Source organism: Peromyscus eremicus, unplaced genomic scaffold (genome assembly GCF_949786415.1).
Source record: "Peromyscus eremicus unplaced genomic scaffold, PerEre_H2_v1 PerEre#2#unplaced_110, whole genome shotgun sequence".
NCBI classification, from domain to species: Eukaryota; Metazoa; Chordata; class Mammalia; order Rodentia; family Cricetidae; genus Peromyscus; species Peromyscus eremicus.
In genome coordinates, this window is record NW_026734349.1 from 33,731 (window position 1) to 61,404 (window position 27,674).

The 27,674-nt window shown below is 35.9% G+C and overlaps 1 protein-coding gene across 6 annotated transcripts in view; it reads right to left on the minus strand.

Moving 5' to 3' along the window:
- Positions 1-16,052, minus strand: part of LOC131901559 (KRAB domain-containing protein 5-like) — a 34,889-nt gene extending 18,837 nt beyond the window's left edge. For 3 of the 6 annotated variants that reach the window (XM_059252676.1, XM_059252675.1, XM_059252677.1), the window contains exon 1: positions 294-985. In XM_059252676.1, coding sequence (XP_059108659.1) covers positions 294-308 — 15 coding nt within the window. In that variant the 5' untranslated portion in view covers positions 309-985. Of the gene's footprint in view, positions 1-293; positions 986-3,311; positions 3,371-15,256; positions 15,318-15,512 lie in introns of those variants that run through there. The other 3 variants (XR_009376777.1, XR_009376779.1, XR_009376778.1) reach the window with 2 other exon arrangements.
- Positions 16,053-27,674: the final 11,622 nt, after the last annotated feature.

The window sequence follows — 27,674 nt, forward strand, 5'->3', positions numbered from 1 at the left end:
TCAATAGGAATTGAGTTTCAACATTCACCTCTAATATCAGAAAATTTGTAAATATTTTAGGTCATAAGCTGATGTAGGTAAGTCATATTGGAAAATAAAAGGTGGAAAAGAGTGGAAAGCAGGATGTAGAACAGAAATGACAGTTATAATAAAGAATTTATATTAAAATATAATAAAACACAAAAATATGGTTTTCCACAGTAAGGAACTATAGTGAAGTTTGAGAACTCTGCAAATGAAGCACTTATGTTTGTAATGTCATCAACCTGTCCCATCCTTGTGCCTACATTTACCTGAGAACATGCCATCTGTCCTTCCCCTTTTTTATGGATCTTGTTATAAAATTTATCTTAAAGTTTCACCTTTCTGATACTCTTCCATGTGCAAAGGCAGCAGTACCTGCATTCCATGATTCCATACTCAGAGAACCAAAAGAAATTTAAAAAAAAGTCCCAAATCAGTGACTTGTGACACAGCAGGGATGCAAAAAACATAAATGTTTACAACAGATTAAAACTTAGCTTCTCCTTCCCTGCATTGAGAGGGTCCATTATTCCAGCAGATCATAGAAATCTGTACAGCCTGGGTATGTGGCTTCAGTGCTTTGCTTTATAATGTGCATAGACATTTTAATTAGTCTAAACACAGCTGTAAAAAGTTGTACTGACCCTTCCTCACATTCCATTTCCCTGAGATTGTTAAATAAAACATAACTGACACATGTATTTGAAATAGTGGATGGACTCTCAGGGGTAGTCCCAGGTGAAAGTATTTCTCACCCTGGGTAAGTAATATACTTGCCTATAGCCAAGGCCCAGTGATGCACCACCAATGTCTCCAATGAGGTATTCCCTTTAGCTTCCAGGTTTCATTCTAAAATCCCAACATTTCACAGATTTTCAGTGAGACGAATCATTAGATTCTCATTTAAGTTTATTTTAAACAGTTAAAATGCTTCATTTGGATTCACTTGCAAATGCTATATCTACTAACACCTAAATGTGGCATCCCAGCACCTAGTTTAATACTTTTGATCATTAATGAAGACACTTCAACTGCAACCACATAAATTTTCCTTGTAGAAACTTTTCGATTGTTTTGAAATTTGCCTAAATATAAGTATTCTTTGCCAGTCAGTTCTCTATTAGTTCATTTGTTCAAAAAATGTACTATATAACCATAGGAGGTAATATTGCATCAGCTCCGAGAGAAGTGATCTTTAGCTGGTGTGAGCATAACAGAAGGGCATTGCAGGTTCACTGTAAAGTCAGTAGCTAGCAAAGAGAAATGATGGAATAGACTCTCTGAATCTAGTCATAAAATGGAAGAATAAAAGGAACAAAACACTCCTGTTAGGATAATTTCACACCACCTATGACTAACAAATACCATTTGGAAGGTTGTATCACATTTAAATACTTCATCTTAGTATATCTCACAGTATGTCTTTCATAGAAATTCTACTTTAAACATTACTTTTGGCAGGGCAGAAATTCCACCCTGTTTCTTTGTGCCCCTTTCTTTGATTTTATGTAATGGGCAATTGATCCCCATTAGAAAGCATCATGGAACATGGGTCCTTCCTCACTGTTAAAAATGTTAAATGTTTGTAGGACTATCAGTTAACAATTAACCACAGAATGCCCCAATGCCAGAGATAGTCTACAAAGTTTGACAAAAATCCCATCAAAACTGCAAAGTAAGGTAACATAGATATTTTGAAAAGCCCCTAAAACTTGAGACAATCAATATTGTACCCATACTAGCACTCCTAACTGATGTAAACTTGTGATTTTTGCCTTTAAAAACTGAGCTTGCAGAGGGGTGGGCACCTACTCTAGCCTCTACTGCATCAGGGCGCTTGATGAGGTCCCTGATGCGCTGCTTGAACTGCTCCAATAAATTTTGCTTTTGCATTTTGGTGAGTTTGTGTCTCTGATGGTCTTTTCGGGGGTCTTGTGCCCAGGGCCCAACATTTGGGGACTCATCTGGATTTTGGGAGGAACCCCAGAGACTCTCCAGAGGCCCTGAATCCCGAACCTTTATACCAGCTGGTCAGATGCGTTTGTCTGTGCGTCTTGCCTGTTTGTTGTTTCTGTTTTCTGTTTCTCTTTTTGATTTCTGATTGCTGCCAGCAGCTGTCCATTTCTGAGAAGTTCCACTTTAGTGTTTGCACAGTATCAGCAAACCTGGATGAGTTGAGAGATGTCCCCTGTCCTTGTCTGGGAAGGGTTCTCAAGTCTGAGGATACTTTGCCAGGGACCCACAAGGGTCGCATCTGTATATCCAAGAATTCTGGGGATCAGGAGACTCTGTTGACTTGTCTCCACCCCATCTGTACAGTCTTTGGCATAATCAAGGCATGATCTCCAGATGCCTGTCTGCTTGGACCATCTGTCAGCTGCTGTGGAACTCTGCTGTGGGCCCTAGTTGTTCTGTTTTGTCTGTCTTGTTGATAACTGCTGTGTGTCACATTTCTGTTCATCTTCATCTGTACATGTACCAGGTTGAGCCATGGGAAATACTCCTTCATCCCTACTTGACCTGACCCTAGCTCATTGGAAGGATGTAAAGTTGATTTCTCATAACAACAGCTTCCCATGAGACCCAAGGAAGGTGACCCAAAGCTCCAAGTCATTTAAAGAAGAAGGGAGGAATCTAACTTTTCCCTCCATCCTACTTTCTCTGCTCAATCCATCTCACCCCATCCATCCCCCACGTAATCCATATCCCCAACCAGAACCACCTTTACAGGGGCCAGCTTAAGCAACCCAAAGCCAAAAAGGGGCCACCCTGCAGCCAGACACAACGGTGGCCCTACCACTTAGATGTACCAGACCTGTGGATGCTGACAGGAACTAACCCTATCATTATTGGCCATTTGCAACCAGTAGCCACCACACAGAATGCCCCATTTTCCAAAAACCCCAGGATTTAATTAATCTTTTAGAAACTGTTTTTTTCCCAACCAGGCCACTTATGATGATTGTGGTCAGCTTCTAAACATTCTGTTCACCACTGAGGCGAGGAATAGAATCCTGGAGACTACCCTGAAATTGGTTCCAGGTCCCATAGGAGCTCCCACCACTGATCCAGTGACCATCAATGCTTATTTTCCTTCCAACCATCCTGATGGGGACTATAACATGGCACAAGGTAAGGAGAGGATCCATGTCAGAGGGGATAAACTGAGACCAAACTGGGAACTGTCAGGGAGAATGTCTCTCTGACAAAATGGAAAAGGGACAGATTCCTCCCCACAAAGCTGTTTGAGTTTGAGGCAGATTCAGGGGGAGAAAAAAAGCCCCTACCTCCAGAGGCAGCTAGCAGAGGAACAGAGCCACAGCCTGAGATATCTGAAGCTCTGCATCTGTGGGGGAAAGAAAAAACAAAATGAGATAAAGATCGATCCATGGAAGAAAATCTCTCTGAAGGAGCTGTGGAAAAGCTCTGTTGTTAACGCTTCTGTTTTTCACTGACTGGCTAAGGCAAACACAAGCTCTGAGGGAAGTTGGGAAAAGAAATGCCTGCCTCAGTGCAAGCTAAGGATGCAGATGTGGTTCTAATGCGGGGCTCATGTCTGATGGAGAGGCACCTGTTAAAGCAAGCTGAGGAGAGAATGGAAATCTTCAAATATCCCATAATTAAAAATGCAAAAAGCTTGGTTGAAATCTCATGGGCAAAAACTTTGAGAGCAAGTGTGGTAAAAGAGAACCAAAAGTTGACTTTTAGACCTGAAAAGAAGTGTGGGAAGTGGAGTCCATAAGCTAGTTCATAACAGTAATCGAATGAGGAATGCATTTTAGGAAAGGTAGTTTTTCCGCTAAAGATGCAACATTGGAAAAACTTTTCAGCTTGAAAAGAGATTCATAGTAAACTTAAAATACAGCTTTTAAAAGAATAAGAAAGGCTGGGCAGTGGTGGCCAACGCCTTTAATCCCAGCACTAGGGAGGCAGAGGCAGGCGGATCTTTATGAGTTCGAGGTCAGCCTGGTCAACAGATCGAGATTCAGGAAAGGCGCAAAGCTACACAGAAAAACCGAAAAAACAAACAAACAAACAAACAAAAAGAATAAGAAGGATGAAAATTGTCTAGAGTTTCTTGAATGTAGGTCCAAGGAAAGACTGTAAGAATACAAAACTTGGAGCTATGCTGCTTTTTGGCTTTACCGGCTCCTTGAGAAAATGCCTTATTTACCCTAATAGCTGTGCAAAGTTTTTACAGTAGTTGGATGACAAAAAGCCGACATGTAGAAGATTGCAAAAAGCTACCTACAAGAGCAAACAAGCCACTTTCAAATCCTTAAAGCAAGAGAAAGTAGTTTATACACCAAACTTTGTTTTATGTATGAAGAAACTTATGGGAAATTAAACAATTCTTTCCCTTTTGAACAAACAAAATGAGTGATTTCTTTGCAAATCTAATAGGGAGACAAGGAAACAGGCATTCAAAAAGAAATGACTGCTTAAGAGATGGAAAAAAAACTTCAGGAAATCTGTCTTAAAAAATGGAGTTGCCTCTCGACCATTGCCAGCAGTCTGTTGTGGGGGTATCTTTGTGGATTTCTGTGGGCCTCTCTAGCACTTTGTTTCTTCCTATTCTCATGTGGTCTTCATTTACCATGGTCCCCTATTCCTTGTTCTCCCTCTCTGTTGTTGATCCAGCTGGAATCTCCCACTCACCCAAGCTCTCTTTCCCTCGACCCTCGCCCTTCACTACCCCCACTCATGTCCAGGCTGTTCATGTAGATCTCATTCCATTTCTCTGTCATTGGGCGATCTCTGTGTCTTTCTTGGGGTCCTGTTTTCCAGGTAGCCTCCCTGGTGATGTGAGTAGCAGTCCGGTCATCCTTGTTCCACATCTAGTATCCTGTTATGAGTAAGTACATACCATGTTTGTCTTTCTGAGTCTGGGATACCTCACTCAGGATGGTTTTTTCTAGATCCATCCATTTGTCTGCAAACCTCATGATGTCATTGTATTTCTCTGCTGAGTAGTATTCCATTGTGTATATGTACCACATTTTGTTTATCCATTCTTCAGTTGAAGGGCATCTAGGTTGTTTCCATGTTCTGGCTATTACAAACAATGCTGATAGGAACATAGCTGAACAAGTGCTCTTGTGGTGTGGTTGAGCATTCCTTGGGTATATGCCCAAGAGTGCTATAGCTGGATCTTGGGGGAGATGGATTTCCAATTTTCTAAGAAATCGCCATATTGATTTCCAAAGTGGTTGTACAAGCTTGCATTCACACCAGTAGTGGAGGAGAGTTCCCCTAGCTCCACATCCTCTCCAGCATAAGATGTCTTCAGTGTTTTTGATCTTAGCCATTCTGACAGGCATAAGGTGGTATCTCAGAGTTGTTTTGATTTGCATTTCCCTGATGATTAGGGATGTTGAGCAATTCCTTAAATGTCTTTCAGCCATTTGACCTACTCTGGTGATGGGATGGCCAAACACCCTAATTGTCGTGCTAGAAACCTCAACTCATCCAACTACTGAGGGATCTGGATGCAGAGATCCATGACTAGGCCCCAGGTGGATCTCTGGGAGTCCAATTAGCGAGAATGAGGAGGGTTTATATGAGCGAGAATTGTTGAGACCAAGGTCGGATAAAGCACAGAGACAAATAGCCAAACAAACGGAAACACATGAAATATGAACCAATGGCTGAGGGGTCACCAACTGGATCAGGCCCTCCGAGTGGGTGAGACAGTTGATTGGCCTGATCTGTTTGGGAGGCATCCAGGCAGTGGCACCGGGTCCTGTGCTCATTGCATGAGTCAGCTGTTTGAAACCTGGGGCCTATGCAGGGTCCCTTGGCTCAGCCTGGGAGGAGGGGACTGGACCTACCTGGACTGAGTCCACCAGGTTGATCTCAGTCTGTGGGGAAGACTTTGCCCTGGAGGAGATTGGAATGGGGGGCGGGCTGGGGGGAAGGTGAGGGGGGGCGGGAGGGGGGAGAACAAGGGAATCTGTTGGTGATATGTAGAACTGAATTGTATTGCAAAATAAAAATTAAAAAAAAATGGAGTTGCTTCACACCTGAAAGTTCCTCATAAGAAATCAATGCTAAATATCACAACATCAGGGGTTAAAGCTAATGAAGTGAAAATACTAATTTCTGAAAATGCTTTTTCTCTGAGTAAGCTAATGAAGGATGTTTCATGGAAGAACACCTATGTTCTTGACTCTTTTGAATAGTAGCAGTTTTGGTGAAAATACTGGACTAATAAAAATCTATCAGAAACATCAGCATTGTTAAAGAACTCAAGGCAAATACAGCTTAAAAATTAAGGAGGAAAACTGTATTAGACTTTAAGTATGAAAAGCAACTAAATCAATTTCATGATATTAAGGTTCCATTTTGCAGTCTGGGATTATTAAGAGTATAAAGAGGCCTCCAGACTGCTGAGGAATTTGAGACAATTGTAACTAAGTTTCAGCAATGTTTTCAGACCTGCTGAAAGCTGCAGGTCTGGAACCCGACTCCAATTTAGACAATTATCTTCTCCATTGGAAAATTGTCTATTGAAACTGGATGATCCTTACAAAGTTTCTCTTTTCTTTCTTTTTGGGTTTGCTGTAAATGGTGATAGCTCTTATTAGAGTTTTTGTAAAAGATCTGAAATGCACAAAGTACAATTTAGCAACACTCACTAAATACCAGAGTTAAGAGAGCTATTAAAAAATTACACCCAAGTCAGGCGGTGGTGGCGCACGCCTTTGATCCCAGCACTTGGGAGGCAGAGCCAGGAGGATCTCTATGAGTTCGAGGCCAGCCTGGGCTACCAAGTGAGTTCAAGGAAAGGCACAAAGCTACACAGAGAAACCCTGTCTCGAAAAACAAAACAAAAAAAAATTACACCCAATTCAATCTATCAAAAACTTTCAGAATATCAAAGCTGTCTATAAGCTCTGAACTTTAGAAATGATTTGTGTACTTCCTGTCTAGTTAAGAGTGTCTTTCTAATAGAGATAGTGATAATAATTAAGAGTAAGAAATAGCCGGGCAGTGGTGGTGCACGCCTTTAATCCCAGCACTTGGGAGGCAGAGCCAGGCAGATCTCTGTGAGTTCGAGGCCAGCCTGGGCTACCAAGTGAGTTCCAGGAAAGGCGCAAAGCTACACAGAAAAACCTTGTCTCGAAAAACAAAAAAAAAAAAAAAAGAGTAAGAAATAGAAAATTATTCTGTCTTGTTAGAAAATGTTAAATCTCTTCAAAGTGTTCAGAAATTTTTAGGTGTTTGCTAAGTTAGATATATGCTCGTGGAAGCCCTGTAGAGTTTGCTTAATAATTCTTATGAATATGTTTGGAAAATAGATCTATAGAGTTTCTTTAAGAACACAAGCTTGCAAGAAGTATCTAAGGTAGTCATAAGTCATGTAGTAATAAGCTTGTAAGATGTAAAGATGCTAGTTGTAAATGTAAGTTTATTTAAGAATATAAGAAGTAAATAAGTAAAGATGCTAGTTGTAAAAGATGAATATAAGAAGTAAATAAGAAGTATATTTGCTAAAGTAGTCTTATAGTTTCCTTAGGTACAAATAAGTAGATTCTAATGCTGTATGTGAGTTTGTAAAAAAGTGTAAATATTAAATGTGAGTCTAAATGCTTGCAAGGTATGTTATATGTGAATTTGTAAAAAAGTATATATGTTAAGTGTGAGTCTGTGCTTAATGCATATGGTTTAAAAAACCCTGAGATACAGAAGTTAGTGTCCTGGCAGACTGCAAAGCAGGCAGTCTAAGTGGTTTCAAAAGCTCCAGAAACCACTAAAAAGCTGAGAATGGTGGACACCAGAACCAGCACAAGGCATCCACAGCTGAGATCTATGGAAAATCAATTCAACACAGAAAAACCTGAGCTAACATCCAAAACAGTGCAGTTTAAAATGTTACTATAACCAAAAAGGTCTCTGGCTTGAGAATGAAAGTTGCAGAGATGCTTATTGCAACTAAAATTGTTAACTGCTAATAGGTTTGGTCATTAAGTGTCTCTTCATATTTGGAAATGAAAGTCTGATACCAGAATTTACTTTTTTTTTTTTTAGCTTTTTGAACTTAAAAAAAAATGAGAAAACTACAAAAAGGGTTTTGTTATGGATTTCTTCATATTTGGAAGGCTAGTACCAGAATTTATTTGAATTTGGGGACTTAATGAAATGAACAATAGTGATTTGATTGCAATGGGATGATTTTTAATTTACTTATAGTGATTACCTACAAACTTCTGGAATTATTTGTGTTAAAAATGAAACTGTTTAAATGAAGAAATTTATTGTTTCTACCTAGACTCAAGATGCAGTTTTGTGTATGCATATATGCAGGAGATCCGTGAATTGTTCTGTGTTAAAAATTAAATTGTTTTATGGAACACATGTAAAAATGGAATCACTTATGGAACTGGTTTTGTGTAACAAATGGAACTGTTTAAATGGAAAAGTTTGGGTTTTCCAAATAGGCTTGAGATTTTGCTTACAAATTATCAAGAACCAAAGAAGTAATATTCCTTAGTCTATTCAATTTTAAAAATGTATTATTTAGATGGATTAATGTCATGTTTTGTTAGTAAGAAATGCAATTGAGATTACTTTAAAGTGTACAGAGTTTTATTAAGAAACTACTTTTGGATGTTTTGCTAAAAGTTTTCCAAGTGTTAATGGTTAGATTGTGAACATTGCTTTTAAATATGAGTTTGAAAGGATTTTCACAGTTTGGGATTTCTAACTAGGTTTGAGATTGTGTTTAAAAATTATAAAGAAAAGGAAGAGTTATGAGTGAATTAAGGTTGAATGTATGTTTGCAGAAATTATGTTAACCTATTGACATTAATGTACGCTGGTTTTGTGAAGTTAAGGAAATATTTAAATTTGACATAAAAACATCAGAAGTTTTTCCTATGTTCTGTTAGAAAGAAAATTTAAATGATTCTATTAAGAGTTAAAGTTCTAAGACTGAAAAAATTGTTAACTATATATAGCACCATATGTGTTAATTCAAGTGATTCTGTTAAGAGTTTGCTTTGAGTTGTAAGATTGAGAGAAATGTAACAGTGGATAGCAATATTTATTTATATTAATATTAATATTAAGGGTAATGATGAAGGTAAGGGATTCTTTATGTTTGCAATTGCATTAAGAGTTTTTAGTTTAGAAAGGGTTTGATGCAGCTAAGAATGCTGGAGTCAATTGGACCTAATCCAAAAATGAAAATGCCATCTTTATCATCCTCTATTCCCACACTGGGAGGTGTAACAGCTATGGAGAGTGCTGTGAACTCTTAATAACAAGTATATATATATATATATATATATATATATATATATATATATATATATATATATATATATATATATGAAAGAGGGACCTGTGGGAGCCTGTTTTCAGGTTCCTCATGGCTTTACCCAGTAGGTCCACATAGAGAGGATTAATAGGACCATGGACTGAGCACAGGCTTCTGAGATGGTCTGCACTTGGCTGAGCTGGGGGGAGGTATTTTGCTCCACCCCTTGGCATCTCTATACATACCCTGGGGCAGAGACAGTCAGGGCTTGTTAGAATAGGTTCCAGGCCCTCTCAAGTCTATCCTTTATTTTCTATCTGTTCATCTCCACCTTTGAAATCCTTCTATCTAATATTTCCTGCTGCTCACACTGTAGAAAGCTCTGGGGAACTGTGGGGTTGGTGTGTAAATTCCATGCAATATCTGATTTCAAAAGATGGCATTTTCACTCTGAAATTGTTAAGAATGTACTTTTGAAATGTGTATTTTTGTTTATTTATTTGTTCTTTTTTTGGTTCAGTGTGGTTTTTTTCAAGACAAAGTAGATCTATGTAGCTCTGACTGTCCTGCAAATTGCGATGTATATCAGGCCTTGAACTCAGAGATCTGTCTGCCTCTGCCTCCTGAGCTGGGATTAAAGTCATGTGCCACCATCACCTGACTAAAACATTTTTATTAGCATTGATTATGCAAATACTGAGTTTTTTGGTGACATTTTTAGACATGACATTTTTATTTCATTTGGGGCAGAGTTCAAGCCAACATATCCATAAAGCTGTCACAGGACAACTTATGGAATTAGTTCTCACCCTTGGCTGTGAGGCTTGGTGGCAAGCACCTTTACCCACACACTGAGGGATCTCACTGGCCTAAATTTTTGTTTTGACCTTTTCCTGATAAAGTTGAATATAGGACGAACACATGCTAGGAAAACTCTCATTCAGCCAACTCTCCATTATTTTGAGACTGCCTCATGGTGAGAGTTTCCTTTCCTTTTTTGCTTCTCTGACAGAAGCAGTCTGTCATATGATCCATTCAACTCCCAGCAGATCTGACAGCTCAGCCATCCTGCTCCTCCTCCATGGAAGGCAATGTACCCCCACTAACCATGTCATTGCTTAACGTCTACCTCATGGTTCCCTGTGTCTGAAATAGAGGAGAACCCTTAAAAAAACTCATACTCTACCTCCCACTGGTGCTCCTGATTGCTAAGCTTGCCCAAAGTTGCTCAATAGCTTGTCTCTAACAGGGCCTCAGGACAGTAGTAGCTTCTCTACTAGGTAAGCAGAGATCAAATGACTAAGGCAGCACAGGGCTTCACTGCTCTGGATTCCACCCTAGGGGCAGACAGTACTCTAGTCTGGGAAATATGTATTTTAGTAGAAACTATTCCAGTATCTCAGAGCACTTTCTGTTCCTCTTCCAAGAGGTATGTGTTTTATTACACAGTCACTGGCCAGTGCAGCCTACCATTTCCTTCATAGCTCAGAAATCCTGCAGCCAAACTTAAGTCACATAAAACAGTAACTGCTGTTAAAGGAGACCATGAATTAAAAAAACAATGAAGTGTCTATGGAAAGGCTTAGAGGTAGAAAAGCAACAATGCAAATGAGGTAATATAATCCCCAAAAATTATTTTAAAAAATTGAAACAGGCTACATGGCCTTATCCTTCAGAGACTAGGGATTTGTGTTAGAGCACACCACATGTTTAGTCACACGTTTTCTCTCAGGTTGTTCATGTTAAACCTATAAAATAATAGTTCTTTTAGGCAGAGCTACACCATTTTCTCCAGTTCTATTTTGGTCAAACTAGTGTAACTACTGTTGTTTGGATTTGTGATAAGTTCAGTTCTTTATCCACATTCTTGATTTCCTGTTCTGTGAATGCAAATGGCCAGTCAGAACAATTAATAATCATCTAAAATACATAAAATTGATCACCTCACTACTTATTTCTAATGTGAGCTACAGTCAAAGGAACAGAGCTTTCATGTTCCTTCTTGCCCATCCCTTTCTGTAATGAGAGTACTCCTGCTTTAAAGTTGGTCAGTGAACTCAATTCTTACACAGGTCCCTCTTCATATGGAAGTTTGGAATGCAATCAAGAGAAGTTGGAGGACACTCATTTACTGGTTTATTTTTACTTCACAATGACCAGTTTAGGTCCAGTTTTGAAGCAGTTTGCAGAACTTTCTTTCCCACACTGGGCAGCAAAGTAGAATTAGATGTTCAAAGCAATTCTCAACTGCATAGTATGAGGCAAGCCAAAGGAACAGGAGACATTGCTCTAAACAGAAATAAATAATCAACTGCACTTGGAAAAAGTGGAAACAAATTCTTAATGACGTGAAAAATGAGGAATAGAAGAAAATAAGAGATTAGAGCAGAGATGAATTTAAACAAAATCAAATTTTAACAGTGAAACAAATAATTGTCTTTTTAAAAAAATAAACAGAATTGAAAAAACACATGGCTCTACTGACTTTCAAAAAGAGAACATCATTCTCTGGTAGAGGGAATGGTATTAATAAGATATCATATCACCACGCCCCTATGTGCAAAGTTAGCTGCTAAGACCTGTGACCTGGCACACACAGCTACAGCTAATGGAAATAACCATGACAAGCAGGATAGAAAATATCTGCATATGCAAAGGAGAGTTCTTTGTTCAAAATTCAATATTCATGGGCTCAAGCTAACCTTCCAAAATTGTACACCCAAAATCTAGCCTGCCTTCACTCACATGACATGGATAAATACATGCTGGGGAATTACAAAATCACTGATCCTGCCACAATCAGGTCCTATTTCATAGTGGTGACTTCTGCAGCTGTTTGCCTACCCTGTTTTCCCCAGCAGTGTACACAATAAATTATTCTTACTATTCTAGTATCCAGGCAAACAAAAGTCTCTTTCCTGTTACTCAAATGGACAGTTGACTACATAACCCAAATTTTTAATTTAAAATCTCATTGGTAGATGAGTTCTTCAGTCTAAAATTGTAGGTGGTTTAATCACAAGGACAACACAATGAAATAGATTTTGCTCATGGCTATCTGATCCAACATAAGAAAGTTTGTCTCAGAAATTTTATTTACAAGGATGGAGGTACTGCTCTTAGAGAATATGCTTCCCCAGGGATAAATTATTCCACACACCTAAAAGTTTAATGAACAAAAATACCTTAAATAACAACAGGCATCAAGTGGTGGTTAATGTCAAAAGAGAAGCTAGTCTGGCACAGATTTTGCATGCTACATGGGCTGTCATCCTTAAGTTTCTCTTAAGTCTTGTGTGAAGTAGCACATTGAACAATTTAAATAGGGACAGGAGAATGCAAGTTTAGCCACTTAGGCAGATGAAGATTTATAGAGTATAATTATCTTTTAGATCATACAGTATTATCTAAACATAAATATATCTTGGTGCATGATTTAAAAGAGAAATAGATCATAATATATAACCTAAAAGATACATTTAAAGAATGTATCAATGCCACAATTCTCAGAGAAAGGACATAGAATAGAAATACAAAAACAGGCATGGGAAAGTCACCTATTCATACTATGAATGGTGGTCTCAAATGAACAGTTATTCTGAGCTATTCTAACCTGAGAATAAGGATTCTTTTGCCTACAATTAAGCTGGCTCAGAAAACCACAAATGCTTCTATGAAGGACCAGAACAAGTTCATTTTAACTAAGCCATGACTGCTGACTATCTCAAGGCTAAGACATTTCTATGCAGAATTTCATTTTTTTTGTTTTTTCTATAGCTCCAGTGGCCCTCCTGTAACTCACTCTGTATACCAGGCTTGCCTTGTACTTAGAGATTCACCTGCCTTTGCCTCTTGGGTGCTGTGATTAAAGGCCTGCACTACCAGAACCTGGCTTTTAATTTCTTTTTTTTTTTTAGTTTTTAAATAATGTTTCTCTGTGTAGCCCTGTCTGTCCTAGAACTCACTCTGTAGACCATGCTGGCCTTGAACTCACAGAGATCTGCCTTCCTCTGCCTCCCAAGTACTGGGATTAAAGGTGTGCGTCACCACTTTCCAGCAAGAATTTCATTTTTTAAGCTGTGTTTTATGTATAGGAGTATTTACCTGCTTGTGTCTGTGTGCAGTACCTGCAGAGACCAGAAGATGGAATCAGAGCCCTTGCAACTGGAGTTATAAGCAACCACCATGGTTTCCAGCATGTGGAGGTATCTCACTCCCACAGCTGAGTGACTATTGAGTACAGTCCATGCCAGCTTGTCCTCAGGTACACCTCAAGCATTGCTCTGGCATTTGAACCTTGGGCTTTCACACCCAAAGGTCCATCCTTAAAAATTCTTCAAAATGCCACAGCTCTTTGTAGATGCCTGATTGCCTTAGCCTTAGACAGACTTCAGTTCAAGTCATAGGATCTTCTCATAACCTGGATATCTTCTAAAGTCACCACCATTCAGAGCTCCAAACTGAATGTTTTGCAGGCATCAGGGAAGCAGAAAATAATTCCATTCACACAAGTCAGACTTTATGCCTGCAAGTTCCTTTTCTCTCCTTACAGGAGGAATAAACTCAAGAAGGGGAACACCTGACATGTGATTTATTGTGCTCCAATTGCTGCCTATTTACCACATTGGAGATAAACTCACTCTTGTGGCTTGGATTAAATGGTCAACCATCTTTTAAAGACTTTTAGTGTCAGTTCCTCTCCTATTTGTATTCTTTGTATTTTCCACTCATTTTGTGGAGATTTGGGTTTAGAAAACTCTTGGATCAGTTCTCCCACTGGCCCTGCAGTTCATGTGGTGGCAGCTAAGGCAGTGCAGCACCATGACAGGTTCAACATCACACATTCCTCCTACCCAGTGACACCACAATCATTGCCCAAGAGAAGGAATGCTGAAGTCAGAGTCCAAGTGATGCTCCATGAGATTGTTTTCCAAGCCTGCCCCTGCCAAGGTGGATGCAACACTGGAAAAGGCCATGGGAAAGGATAAAGGATCACACAGAAGAGTGCAAACAAAAGGGAAGAGGAAAGGAAAAGGCAACAGGCTAAAGTGGCTGACCAACAACTCCAGATCTGCCAGCAGAAAATGGAGACACTGAAAAACAGAGTCCAGTCTCTGAAGTAGAAGAGAAAGAAGCCAAGTCTGACAAACCATCCATTATGTCTGTCAGTATCCCCACCTCGCTACTTGTACAATCCAGAGAAATATTTTAACCAACTATTTGTAAATGTGAGCTTTTTAGTAGCTCTATAAACATTTTTAAATGGTGGGTAAAAATCCTATTTCATTCCATATTTTAAGTGTAAATGATTTTTTAAGAGGTTAAATCACTTGAGAGTTTTTGTTTTTTTAATACAATCAGAAAAAATCAGGATAGTGTATCAGGAGAGGATGTGACTGTCTCAGGGGTCACCATAACATTCAGTATAGGGGGCTAGTTTTATATCCTACAACACAAAGGATTCTAAATGAAATTTGAAGTTTCTTGGTCATGCATTTGTACCCAGAATATCCTTAGGTATATCTGCTCTCATATTTCTAGTAGAAATGTTTCCTAAAAAAACACTCCTTGGTCCTTGCCTCTTCAGAACTGTCTCCTTCATAGGGTTTCATAGGGTTTCTCTCCAGTATGCTTTCTTTTATGTTCTTGAAGATGGCTTTGAAATTCAAAAGCTTTACCACATTGATTATATTCATAGGGTTTCTCTCCAGTATGTTCTTTTTCATACATTTGAAGAGTACTGGGATATGAAAGATCTTTAACACATTGTTCCCTTGTCTTTTTTTTTAAGAATGCTTTGTGAATCTATTTCAACAACTTAAAGTAGAGATATATGGTTTTCTGAAAATTTAATAATCATTAATGTACTTTAATCTGTGTTATTTACACTGTTGCTTTTGGTTAAAACTTCCAGGACACAATTTAATTTCTTCAGAGGCACATTTGTATCAACTTGCACAAGAAAATAACCTTTCATCTCCTCTAGAACTTTGAAGATGTTCTTCAGTATTATGGTCTTCCCAATTGTATCCTAAAATAACGTACCAGAAAATATATGTTATTTTCTTTAAAACTGTCCAAAATTTATGTTTCTACCTTCAGTGAAACTTAGAATATGACTGATTTATTCACCTAATATTCTTTCTCAATCAAATTACAGAGGAGCATCCAAAAACTAAAAACAGTTGTCCTCTCATTTTAATATGTGAAGAAAACTCTATCTTACCTATAATAGTGAGGTTCCTGTAGGTTTCCAGCATCACATCTTTGTAGAGATTCTTCTGGGAAGGATCCAGTAAAGTCCACTCTTCCCAAGGGAAGTCGACATGAACATCATCATAGGTCACTGCATTCTAAAATATCCCATACATGTGTACAAGAGAAACCATAATACTTACATCATTGTAAATGTATAGTTCTTTGAGAGTATAGTCATATAATTCTGAAGCTCCCCACACTTACTTCATGACATACAAATTATATGTAATCAACAAGTCCCTTTACAAGAAAACTGAATAAGAGGATCACTTCTGTCATTTCTGTACCCTTTGAATGGGATATCACCTTGCAAGAGAAATGCTTATTAACAAATAGAGAGAGACAAGGAAACAAATCAACAGTACAGAGTACACACGAGAGAAATTGTATCAACAATTACTAACTATAAGGAAAAATAAGATGGGCAAACTGGGTGTATTGGCTCATGCCTTTAACAGCAGGACTCAGAAGGCAGAGGCGGGTATATCTGTGTCTGAGTTGAATCCCAGCCTAGTCTATGCAATCAGGCCTAGGAAAGCCTATAGTACATGTTAAGACCCTGTCTCCCAAGCAAAAAATAAGCAGAACAAGAAAGAAAGAACTAAGAAGTTTTTACTGAAGTTCCTACAAAGAGTTATGCATTTACTTTAGTTCTGTATTCCTCAAAAATCCTGAAGTGCCACAATTCAAACTATAACATAAGTAAAAATTTACTAAAACGTAGTGCATGTTTAAATAATTATAAAGGGAAAGATGAAACCATTAGCCACATAAATGTTGATCATAAATAATCAACACAGGGCAATAGAGATGGCAAGCTAGTAAAGAGCTCTTGCTGGTCTTGCATAGAAGTGAGCTCAATTGCCAGTACTTACATGAAGAAACACATGTATCCATTATTCCAAGTTCAGGGTTACTGAGACCATCTTTTGATCACTGTGAGGATCAGGTACCCACATGGTGCATATCCATGCATTCAGATAAAATATTCATATTCATTTCAAAATCAAAACAAATGTAACAGGCAGGAGGAAGTTCATGCACCTGCAATGCAGTGACTCAGAAGGCGCAAGAATGTTAATATCATGAATACATTCCAAATAGAGAAATAGAATGATAACCTGTGTCAAATTTTAAAATTCAAGTTATATGTGGAGCTCAGTACAACAGCATATGCTTGACATTTACAAAAACCTACATCCCAGGCCCATCATTCAATAATATAAAAACAAAAAAGCCAGGAATGTTCACCCACATTAATCTGTGGACTTGGGAGCCAGAATCAGGAGGATTTGTGAGTTCCAGGCCAGCCTGGTGTACAGAACTTGTAGCCAGAGTTTTCCTGCCTGGCCCACAGTCAGGACAAATCTCTATCACCTGCCAGTCCCACAGCCACTCAGACCTGACCAAGTAAACACAGAGACTTATATTGCTTACAAACTGTATGGCCGTGGCAGGCTTCTTGCTAACTGTTCTTACAGCTTAAATTAATCCATTTCCATTAATCTATACCTTGCCACATGGCTCATGGCTTACCGGCGTCTTCACATGCTGTTTTTCATCATGGCGGCTGGCAGTGTCTCTCTGACTCAGCCTTCTACTTCCCAGCTTTATTCTCCTCCTTGTCCCGCCTACACTTCCTGCCTAGCCAATGGCCAATCAGTGTTTTATTTATTGACTAATTAGCAACACATTTGCCATACAGAACATCCCACAGCACATGAATTATGAACCCATGGCTGAGTGGTCCCCAACTGGATCAGGGCCTCTGAATGGGTGAGACAGTTGATTGGCTTGGTCTGTTTGGGAGGCATCCAGGCAGTGGGACTGGGTCCTGTGCTCATTACATGAGTTGGCTGTTTGAAACCTGGGGCCTATGCAGGGTCGCTTGGCTCGGGGTGGGAGGAGGGGACTGGACCTGCCTGGACTGAGTCTACCAGGTTGATCTCAGTCCTCAGGGGAGGCTTTGCCCTGGAGGAGATGGGAATGGGGGATGGGATAGGAGGAAGGTGGGGGAGGGAGAGGGAAGGACAGGGAAATCCATGGCTGATATGTAAAATTAAATCAAATTATAAAATAAAAAATATATATGTATAGAACATAATTAGGTAAATGAAAAAAATTCTCCTCTGAAAAAAATCTAATAACTATAACATATATTGAACATAGGAGATTAAATAAAATAGAAATTTTTATCTGATAAAAGTCTATTATCCAAAATATACATATTAAACACAAAAATTCCAATAAAACAAAAATTCTTGTCTGATAAAAGTCTAATAACTAAAATATTCTTGTTGAACACAAGAAATTAAATAAAATAAAAATTCTCATCTGATATAGGTCAAATATAAAAATATACATTGAACACAAGAATTCAGATGAACAAAACAAAAATTCTCATCTGAAAAAGGTCTAATATCCAAAATGTACATACTGAACACAGGAAATCATAAACAGGACAAAATTCTCATGTGATAAAAGTCAAATATCAAAAATATACTTATCAAACACAAAAATTAAATAAAAGAAAAATTCTCTGCCGGTAAAGTTCTAATATCCAAAATATACACATTGATGACAAGAAAATGAAACAAAAATTCTCAAATGCTAACAGTCTAATAACCAAAAAAACACACTGAACATCAAAAATCAGATAAATAAAATGAAAATTGTCATCTGATAAAGGTCAAATATTAAAAGTGTATTTATATTACACAAGAAAATAAATAAAACAAAAAATTTTCACTGAGAAAATTCTAATATCCAAAATAAACATATTGAACACAAAAAGTTCAATAAAACAAAAATTCTTATCTTGTAGAGGTCAAATATCAAAAATATACTTATTGAACACAAGAAATTAGATAAATAATACAAAAATTCTCATCTGATAAAGGTCTAATATCAACAATATCATTATTGAGCACAAAAAAACTAAAGAAAAGAAGAATTCTAATCTAATAAAAGTTTAATACTAAAATTATACATATTAAACATAGGTAAATAAAGCAAAAGTTCTCATCTGCTAAAAGGTGTAATATCAAAAATATACATATTGAACACAAGAAATCATAAAAGAAAACAAAATTTTTATGTGATAAATATCAAATATCAAACATACAGTTATTGAACATAAGAAATTAAATAAATAAAATTCAACTTATAAAAGTCTAATATCAAATGTATACATATTTGTATATTTCTTACTGTATTTATAACATTCATTTAACAATGCAATACAATTTTCTGATCCTTGAATGTTATTATTATCAACTATTAGGATATAAAGACGTGAAAGTTAGTAGTTAGACATTATAATAAAACTTGTAGTCAAATTAGATATGTTTTCAAGATTGAGCAGATATATTTTAGATAGACAGGTCATCTTCAAATACTTCAGAGATCTACAGAATATGGCATTTAAAATATTTTAATAACATAGAAAATTTTTCTTTTTTGTTATGACTATGAGACATGTCAGCTCCTGGCAGTACCAATCTACTTCAGAGAAAATATGGGCACTGAAAAAAAATACAATTAGGGATAACTTTCATTGTGGCAAAAAATAGCCACTGGACAACAAAGTATCCCCGAATCAACTGCTGACAAACAGGACAGACAGGACACGAAACAAAGGAGTACTGATTTTTCTAAATCAAGTGTGGTTATGGCTTTACCAAAAGGCATCTTCTGAGGACAGGATAATATGGCACCATCCCTGAAGTGGCCTTCACAATCCAGAAAAGGTACTGTGCTCTTTTCTTCGAAGGCAGCTGAACAGGCAGTGGGCCGATGGCTTCTGATGTGCAATGGAACAGCAGCTGAAACAGTTATTCTTGAAGAGTAAGCTCATGCCTCTTAATAGTAGAATGGCATTTAGTAGAGGGATGTGGAGAAGAACAGGATGCTGAGATGAAGCCACATACACACATAGCCAAGAAGAATGGACAGCAGAATTAAAAAAAATCAACAATTTCCAAAATTTAAAATCCTGAATCATGACATGACACTAGTGGAATTCAGGTGTTTCTGGTATATAGACTGCTCTCACCCAATGTGATGTTGAACTGTTGACCTTGTGTCCATCCTACTTCACAAATGAGTCTGTCAGATATGCTAAGCCTACTTCACAAATGAGTCTCTCAGATATGCTAAGCCTATAGGCTGATGATGATGCCCCAGCACTGCGGAGAAACCTCAGGTGACTGTCCAGGCAGCTGGCTGTTTCTGTCAACTCACAATTTTTTGGAAGTTGCTTGCATGTACTTCCTGTTTTTATTTTTGTTAGCTAATATTATTTCCTTTTTGGGTCTCTGAGGGAGATGAAGATTAGTTAGTTACAGTTGAAGATTAATTAGGATAGAAAGTGAATTAGACACAATAGGATACATAATGGAATTATTTTCTCTGAATTTGTCAAATACAAATGGACTAGACATTGTTTAGATATTTATTACTTGTATGTATTGTATATAGTTATTGTACTTTTGTATATAGTTTTTCTTATGTTAGTTATAAGCTTTTTCCTTTTTTCTTTTTATTAAAATAGAAAAGGGGAAATATGGTGATATTTTATTTTGTACTAAAATATTATTTGTATGTTAATAAATAAAGTTGCCCAGTGGTCAGAGCTTAATAGCAAGCCATACGAAAGCCAGGTGGTGGTGGTGCATGCCTTTAATCCCAGCACTTGGTAGGCAGAGCTAGGTAAGTCTCTGTGTGTTCAGGAATACAGCCAGCATTGGATACACATGCCTTTAATCACAATACCAACCATAGAAGACCTGGAGGTCTATACAGACAGGCAGTGATGAGCCGGTCATGTGGTTGGGTTTTCAACCAATGAGAAGGCAGAACAAAAAGTCTATATAAAGACTTTAACACAGGAAGTAGCTTTGTTTCGGAGAGGTAGGACCTCTGCAGGAGGAAGGGTAAGGTTTTAGCTCTTAGCTCTGACTTCTTGGCTTTCTTCTTTGCATTGGTTCTGTGTTTCTTATTTAAAAAGACAGTTGGTTACATCTACACATATTGAACAAAATAAATAAAAGAAACATTTTTACCTAAAAAATGTCTATATCCAAAATTTACATATTGAACCTAAGAAATCAAATAAATATAACAAAACCTCTCATCTGATAGAATTCGAATATCCAAAATATACATAATGAAACTAAGAAATAAAAAAAATCAAAAATTTTATTCTGATAAAGGTCTAACATCCAAATATATGTTTTATCCCAAGAAATCAGAAAAATAAAACAAAAAGTCTCATCAGATAAATGTCTAATATCCAAATATATATGCTGAGCATAAGGTATCAGACTACTATAACAAAAATTATCACCTAATAAATGTCTAATATCAAAAATATACATATTAAATATATTTAAATAAATAAATAAATTCTCATCTGATTAAAATCTAATATCCAAAATATGCATACTGAACAGATTATATTAATTAAATAAAAATTCTCAACTGACAAAGAACTAAAATTCTCCCCTGATAAAGGTCTAATATTATATATATATACATATATATATATATATGTATATATATAGGTACCATAAAAAATTAGATGAATTAAACAAAATTTCTCCTCTAATAAATGTCTAATATGCACAATATGCATATTGAACACAAGAAATTAGACAAATAAAAAATTCTCATCTGATAAATGTCTAATATTTAAAATATACATTTTAAACACAGGACACTAGATAAATAAAACAAAATTCTCACCTGATTAGGATCTAATATCAAAAATATTCACATTCAACAAAAGAAATTAAATAAAACAAAAATTCTCACTTAGTAAAGAACTAATATCCAAAATATGCAAAATGAATGTAAGAAATCAAATATACAAAACAAAAAGTCTTATCTGATAAAGGTCTAATATCAAAAATATACATAATGAATACAAGAAATTAAATAAAACAAAAATTCTCACCTGATGATGTGGTGATTTCTAAAATATACATACTTAACACAAGAAATTAAATAAAAGACAAAATCAGATATTATTAAGCTCTAATATCAAAAATATACATATTGAACACAAGAAATCATAAAAGAGAACAAAAATTCTCATCTCATAAGGTCTAATATCAAAATACGCATATTGAAAATATTTAGAAAAATAAATTTTCTCATCTGTTAATGGTCTAATATTCCAAAATGTACATACTGAACACAAGAAATTAAAACAAAAAAATTCTCACATGACAAAAGTGTAATATCCAAAATATATATAAAAACCTCGAGAAATCACATAAATAAAACAAAAATTCTCACCTGATAAAGGTCTAAAAAATAAAATACACATACTGTACACAAGAAAATAAATAAAAGAAAAATTCTCATCTGATAAAGGTCTAATATTAAAAATATGCATGGGGAACATAATTAGATGAATAAAACAAAAATTCTGATCTGATAAAGGTCAAATATCACAAATATACCTATGGAATGCAAGAAATCATATAAACAAACAAAAATTCTCATCTGCTAAAGGTCTATTATGCAAATATACATATTGAAACAAGAAATCAGATCAATAAAACAAAGCTTTTCACCTCATAAAGGTTTAACATACAAAATATACATATAGAACACAAGAAATCAGAAAAACAAAACAAAATTATTGAGTGATTAAGGTCTAATATGAAAAATATATTTATTGAACACAAGAAATAAAATAAAACAAAAATTCTATTCTGATAAAGTTCTTATATAAAAAATATATCAATTGAAAACAAGAAATCAGGTAAATAAAGTGACAATTCTCATCTGTTAAAGTTTTAATATCCAAAATATCGATGTTGAACAGACAAAATCAGATCAATAAAACAAAAATTCTCACCTGATAAAGGTCTTATATCCAAAATATACATATTGATATTATTAGATAAATAAAACAAAAATTCTCATTGGTTAAAAGTCTAATATTGAAAATATACATAGTAAACACAGGAAAGTAAATAAAACAAAAATTCTCACCTAACAAATGTCTAATATCCAAAATATACATATTGAAAACACAAAAAATTATTAGATGATAATTTTTGTTCTAATTAATTTCTTTTGTTCAGTATGTATATTTTGATATTAGAAATTATTCAGATGAGAATTTTCATTTTATTTGTCTGATTTTTTTGTTAATTATGCATATTTTCAATATTAAACCTCTGTCAGATGAGAATTTTTGTTATATTTATATGATTTCTTGTGTTCAATATGTATATTTAAAACAAAATTTCTCATCTGATAAAAGTCTAATATCCAAAATATATATATTGAACATAAGAAATCAGATAAATAAAACAAAAATTCTCATCTAGTAAAGGTCTTTTATAAAAAACATACTAAGAGTAAATTAATTAAAACAAAAATTATTATCTCATGAAAGTCTAATATCCAAAACATACATACTGAACACAAGAACACAAGAGTATATAAAACAAAAATTCTCATCTCATAAAGGTGTAATATTCAAAATATACATATTGAATACAAGATATCAGATAAATAAAAGGAAAATTCTCATCTGATAAAAGTCTAGTATCCAAAATACACATATTGAGTAAAAGAAATCAGAAAAAGGAAACAAAATCCTCATGAGATAAAGGTCTAATATGAAAAAATATACTTATTGAATATAAGAAATAAACTAAAACAAAAATTCTGTTCTGATAAAGGACTAATATAAAAATATACCAATTGAGCACAAGAAATCACATAACTAAAACAAAAATTCCTGCATGATAAAGGTCTCATATCCAAAATATACATAGTGAACACAAGAAATCATATAAACAAAACAAAAATTCTCACCTGATAGAGGTATAACACCAAAAATATGTATAATGAACACAAAAAAATCAGACAAATAAAATGAAAATTCTCACCTGATAGCAGTCTAAAATTCAAAATGTACATATTGAACACTAGAAATCAGTTAAATGATATAAAAATTCTCATCTGATAAAAATTAACAACTCGAGGACATTGAAAGGTCTGCCGGGGTCTTGGAGAAGGGAGGCCTTCCCAATGACTCTGAGATACCACCTTACTCCTGTCAGGATGGCTAAGATCAAAAACAAGGAAGACACCTTATGAAGGAGAGGATGTGGAGCTAGGGGACCTCTCCAACACTGCTAGTGGGAATGCAAACTTGTACAACCACTTTGGAAATCAATATGGTGCTTTCTTAGAAATTTGGGAATCAATCTCCCCCAAGATCCAGCTATACCACTCTTGGGCATATACCCAAGGAATGCCCAATCATACCACAAGAGCACTTGCTCAGCTATGTTCATATCAGCATTGTTTGTAATAGCCAGAACCTGGAAACAACCTAGATGCCCTTCAACTGAAGAATGGATAAACAAAATATGGTACGTATACACAATGGAATACTACTCAGCAGAGAAAAACAATGACATCATGAGGTTTGCAGGCAAATGGATGGATCTAGAAAAAATCATCCTGAGTGAGGTAACCCAGACTCAGAAAGACAAACATGGTATGTACTCACTCACAGGAGGATACCAGATGTGGAACAAGGATGACTAGACTGGAAGGCTACCTGGCAAACAGGACCCCAAGAAAGACACAGGGATCACCCAATGATGGCGAAATGGATGAGATCTACACGAACAATCTGGACATGAGTGGGGGAAATGAAGGTCGAGGGTCGAGGGAAAGAGAGCTTGGGGGAGCGGGAGATCCCAGCTGGATCAAGAAAAGAGAGGGAGAACAAGGAATAAGAGACCATGGTAAATAAAGACCACATGAGAATAGGAAGAAGCAAAGTGCTAGAGAGGCCCACAGAAATCCACAAAGATACCCCCACAATAGACTGCTGGCAATGGTCCAGAGACAGCCCGAACTGACCTACTCTGGTGATGAGATGGCCAAACACCCTAATTGTTGTGCTAGAAACCTCATCCAACTACTGAGGGATCTGGATGCAGAGATCCATGACTAGGCCCCAGGTGGATCTCTGGGAGTCCAATTAGCGAGAAAGAGGAGGGTTTATATGAGCGAGAATTGCTGAGACCAAGGTTGGATAAAGCACAGAGACAAATAGCCAAACGAATGGAAACACAGAAATATGAACCAATGGCTGAGGGGTCACCAACTGGATCAGGCCCTCTGAGTGTGTGAGACAGTTGATTGGCCTGATCTGTTTGGGAGGCATCCAGGCAGTGGGACCGGGTCCTGTACTCAGTGCATGAGCTGGCTGTTTGGAACCTGGGGCTTATGCAGGATCGCTTGGCTCAGCCTGGGAGGAGGGGACTGGACCTGCCTGGACTGAATCTACCAGGTTGAACTCAATCCTTAGGAGAGTCTTTGACCTGGAGGAGATGGGAATGGGGGATGGGCTTGGAGAAAGGTGGGGGGGGAGGTCAGGAGGCGGGAGAGCAAGGGAATCCATGGCTGATATGTAAAATTAAATTAAATTATAAAAAATGTAACTGAAATTATAGTATGTGAAATAATATATATATACATATATTTGTGTGTGAGAAATAACAAGTGCATATATGTGTATACCACACAATTCTATGTTAAATATACATTTTACATAAATGAAAATTGACAAGCAAAAATGACAGTAAATGATCTGATTAAATACTTAATTGTTAAATAAAAGTTTATAAATTGTTTACATTTCCTCTAAAAAGTTGATATCCAATATGTGTTGACTTTAAATATGAGACTTTTTAAATGGATATTTAACAAATTGTAATACTGAAATTTTATAACAGTCCAAATAAATACTGAAGGATTTTTCCTACTTTCTATAAAATTCAGGTGATTTAACCCAATTACAGTTTCTCTAGTTTTCTTAAACCACTGTAAATTTTCAGACTTCCATAAACCCCAAACACAAACTTTCTTACACTATCATCAGGGAAAACATTTTTTTAATTTTATTATTACAAGAATGATAATCTTATCCTACATTAGAAAACTCTCAAGTTGCAAAAAAATGTCCATATAATTGACCAACAGTTATAACTGTAAACTTCATATCTTTTTTTTGGTATTTCATTTTCAAACAGTTAAGAAAAGAGTTCTAGAAACATATTATCCATTTAAGATGGAGAGAATGTGTAAACATTCCCACTTGGTTCATGGCTTGCTGTGTTTGTGAGAGTTTTAGATGAGGAGGCAAAATAATATAGAGGGATCACTAGCAGAATAGATTAGATATTTTATATACCTTTAGTTCCATCTTTTTCTGTCTGAAGCCAGTTTTCTGGGAGAGTAGATAATGTATTTCTAAACATCCACAATCCTGTAATATAAGGCTCTCCACCCTGGCTTCTGGCCCATGATGCTGTGGGATCACCTGAAGCAATGATACAAAAATAAACTTTGGAATTAGTTTACTTTCTCGAAATAACTTGTTAAAGCTCTGACTAAAGTAATTAACATGGGTGTGAATTTAACAAAGTTTGTACACTGTTTTGGTATTCCCATGAACAGATAAAATACTCACTGAGTGTGGTGAAAGTGAGAGTAACTATTTTTTTGAACCAGAAGTGCATAGAGTTGGCATCCATACTTTTGCCTAAACACAAAGTAACAATCATTCCATTTTCATCAGTCAATATTACACATACATCCTTCAGCTAAAACACAGAGATAATTTACATTGCATTATGTACACAATAATAAATGGATAATTCTACTAATGTGTTCACATAAAGCCATCCTATAGTCCTCCTGTGCCCAAATTATAAGGTTTTATTCATGTATGCATGTAAACTGTTTGTAACATAATGTGTTTATATATATGTGTGTGTGTGTGTGTGTATATATATATATATATATATATATATATATATATATATACATATATTCCAACATCACAATTTCAGAGGAAATATTAACTAAAGCAGTTACTTTTTAAATTATATTCCACTTTAGTAGAATTTCAGGAGAAACTAACAATATCACTCATCATGTCTGTTCTAATGCACATGCAGTTTCAAGTGAAATGCCTAAATATTAGAGGTTTGGCATCTGTCTGCTGTGAGTATAAAAACAACCTAACATACCTTGTTTGATAAGTCTATGTATTTTTAATAGAGAAGACATACATTAAAATTGTAAGAAGGTGTAGATGTGGTGATGTGGGGCTGTAATTCCAATTTGTCAGATGGAGGTATGAGGATCAGTGTTCTACCTACCGAGACTGAGTTCTTCTTACAGAACATTGAACATTGATGTTAAATAATAACCAAGAAATGATCTAAGATACGATGATTAACCATCTTCCTTAACTGACTTATTTTAATACAATGTCAAGGAAATTATATCTGAATACATTTAGCTTACCTGATATAAAAGGTGATGCACATTTCCTGGTATTTATTATAATAGAGAATATGATGAACATATATTCTTAGAGGCCCATTCTCTCCTACTAACTTTAATTCATCAGCTGCTAAGTAGAGGGTACGAAATTCCCCTGAAAACTGACCAGGAATACTCAATTTTAAAATTAGGTCAAGTATTGTTTTTTCTTCTCAATGCCAATCAGAATATTTTTAGCAGATCTTATTATATGATATAATTACCAGGGGTAGCTTTGTAAGCATTTTTAAATGATAATATTTCCAATTCCTAAATGTTAAATCCTCAAATATATAACAATGTTGAGCTTCTAGGCATAAACAATATTATGTATAGTGTGAAGAAATTCATGTTACAAATAGTATTGAGGATCTATGCTGCTTAGCAAAAAAGACAAAAATGAAGTCCTTTGTACCTCACCATAACAGATTCTTCTTTAAGTAGTGAAAGAATGAAAGAATGTCTTATACTACTCTGGATCTTCTATGTGCAGTTAAAAATGTTCTGAATAGAGCACCAAAATAATTGAAGAACGCTGAATGACTGAAAATGGGGTCTCCCAAACAAAAATATCTTTTACACTGAAGAAAACTCTCAGTACAGTTAAAAGACACACTGATTTTGTCAGAAATCATTTTTCTACAACACTGATCTAAGACATTAGGTTCTTTTATTACAAAAAACTAAAAAGTTTGTGAATTAAAAAAGATGAAAAATATGATTAAATAATGCCTCAATTTGGGGACCAGAGAGA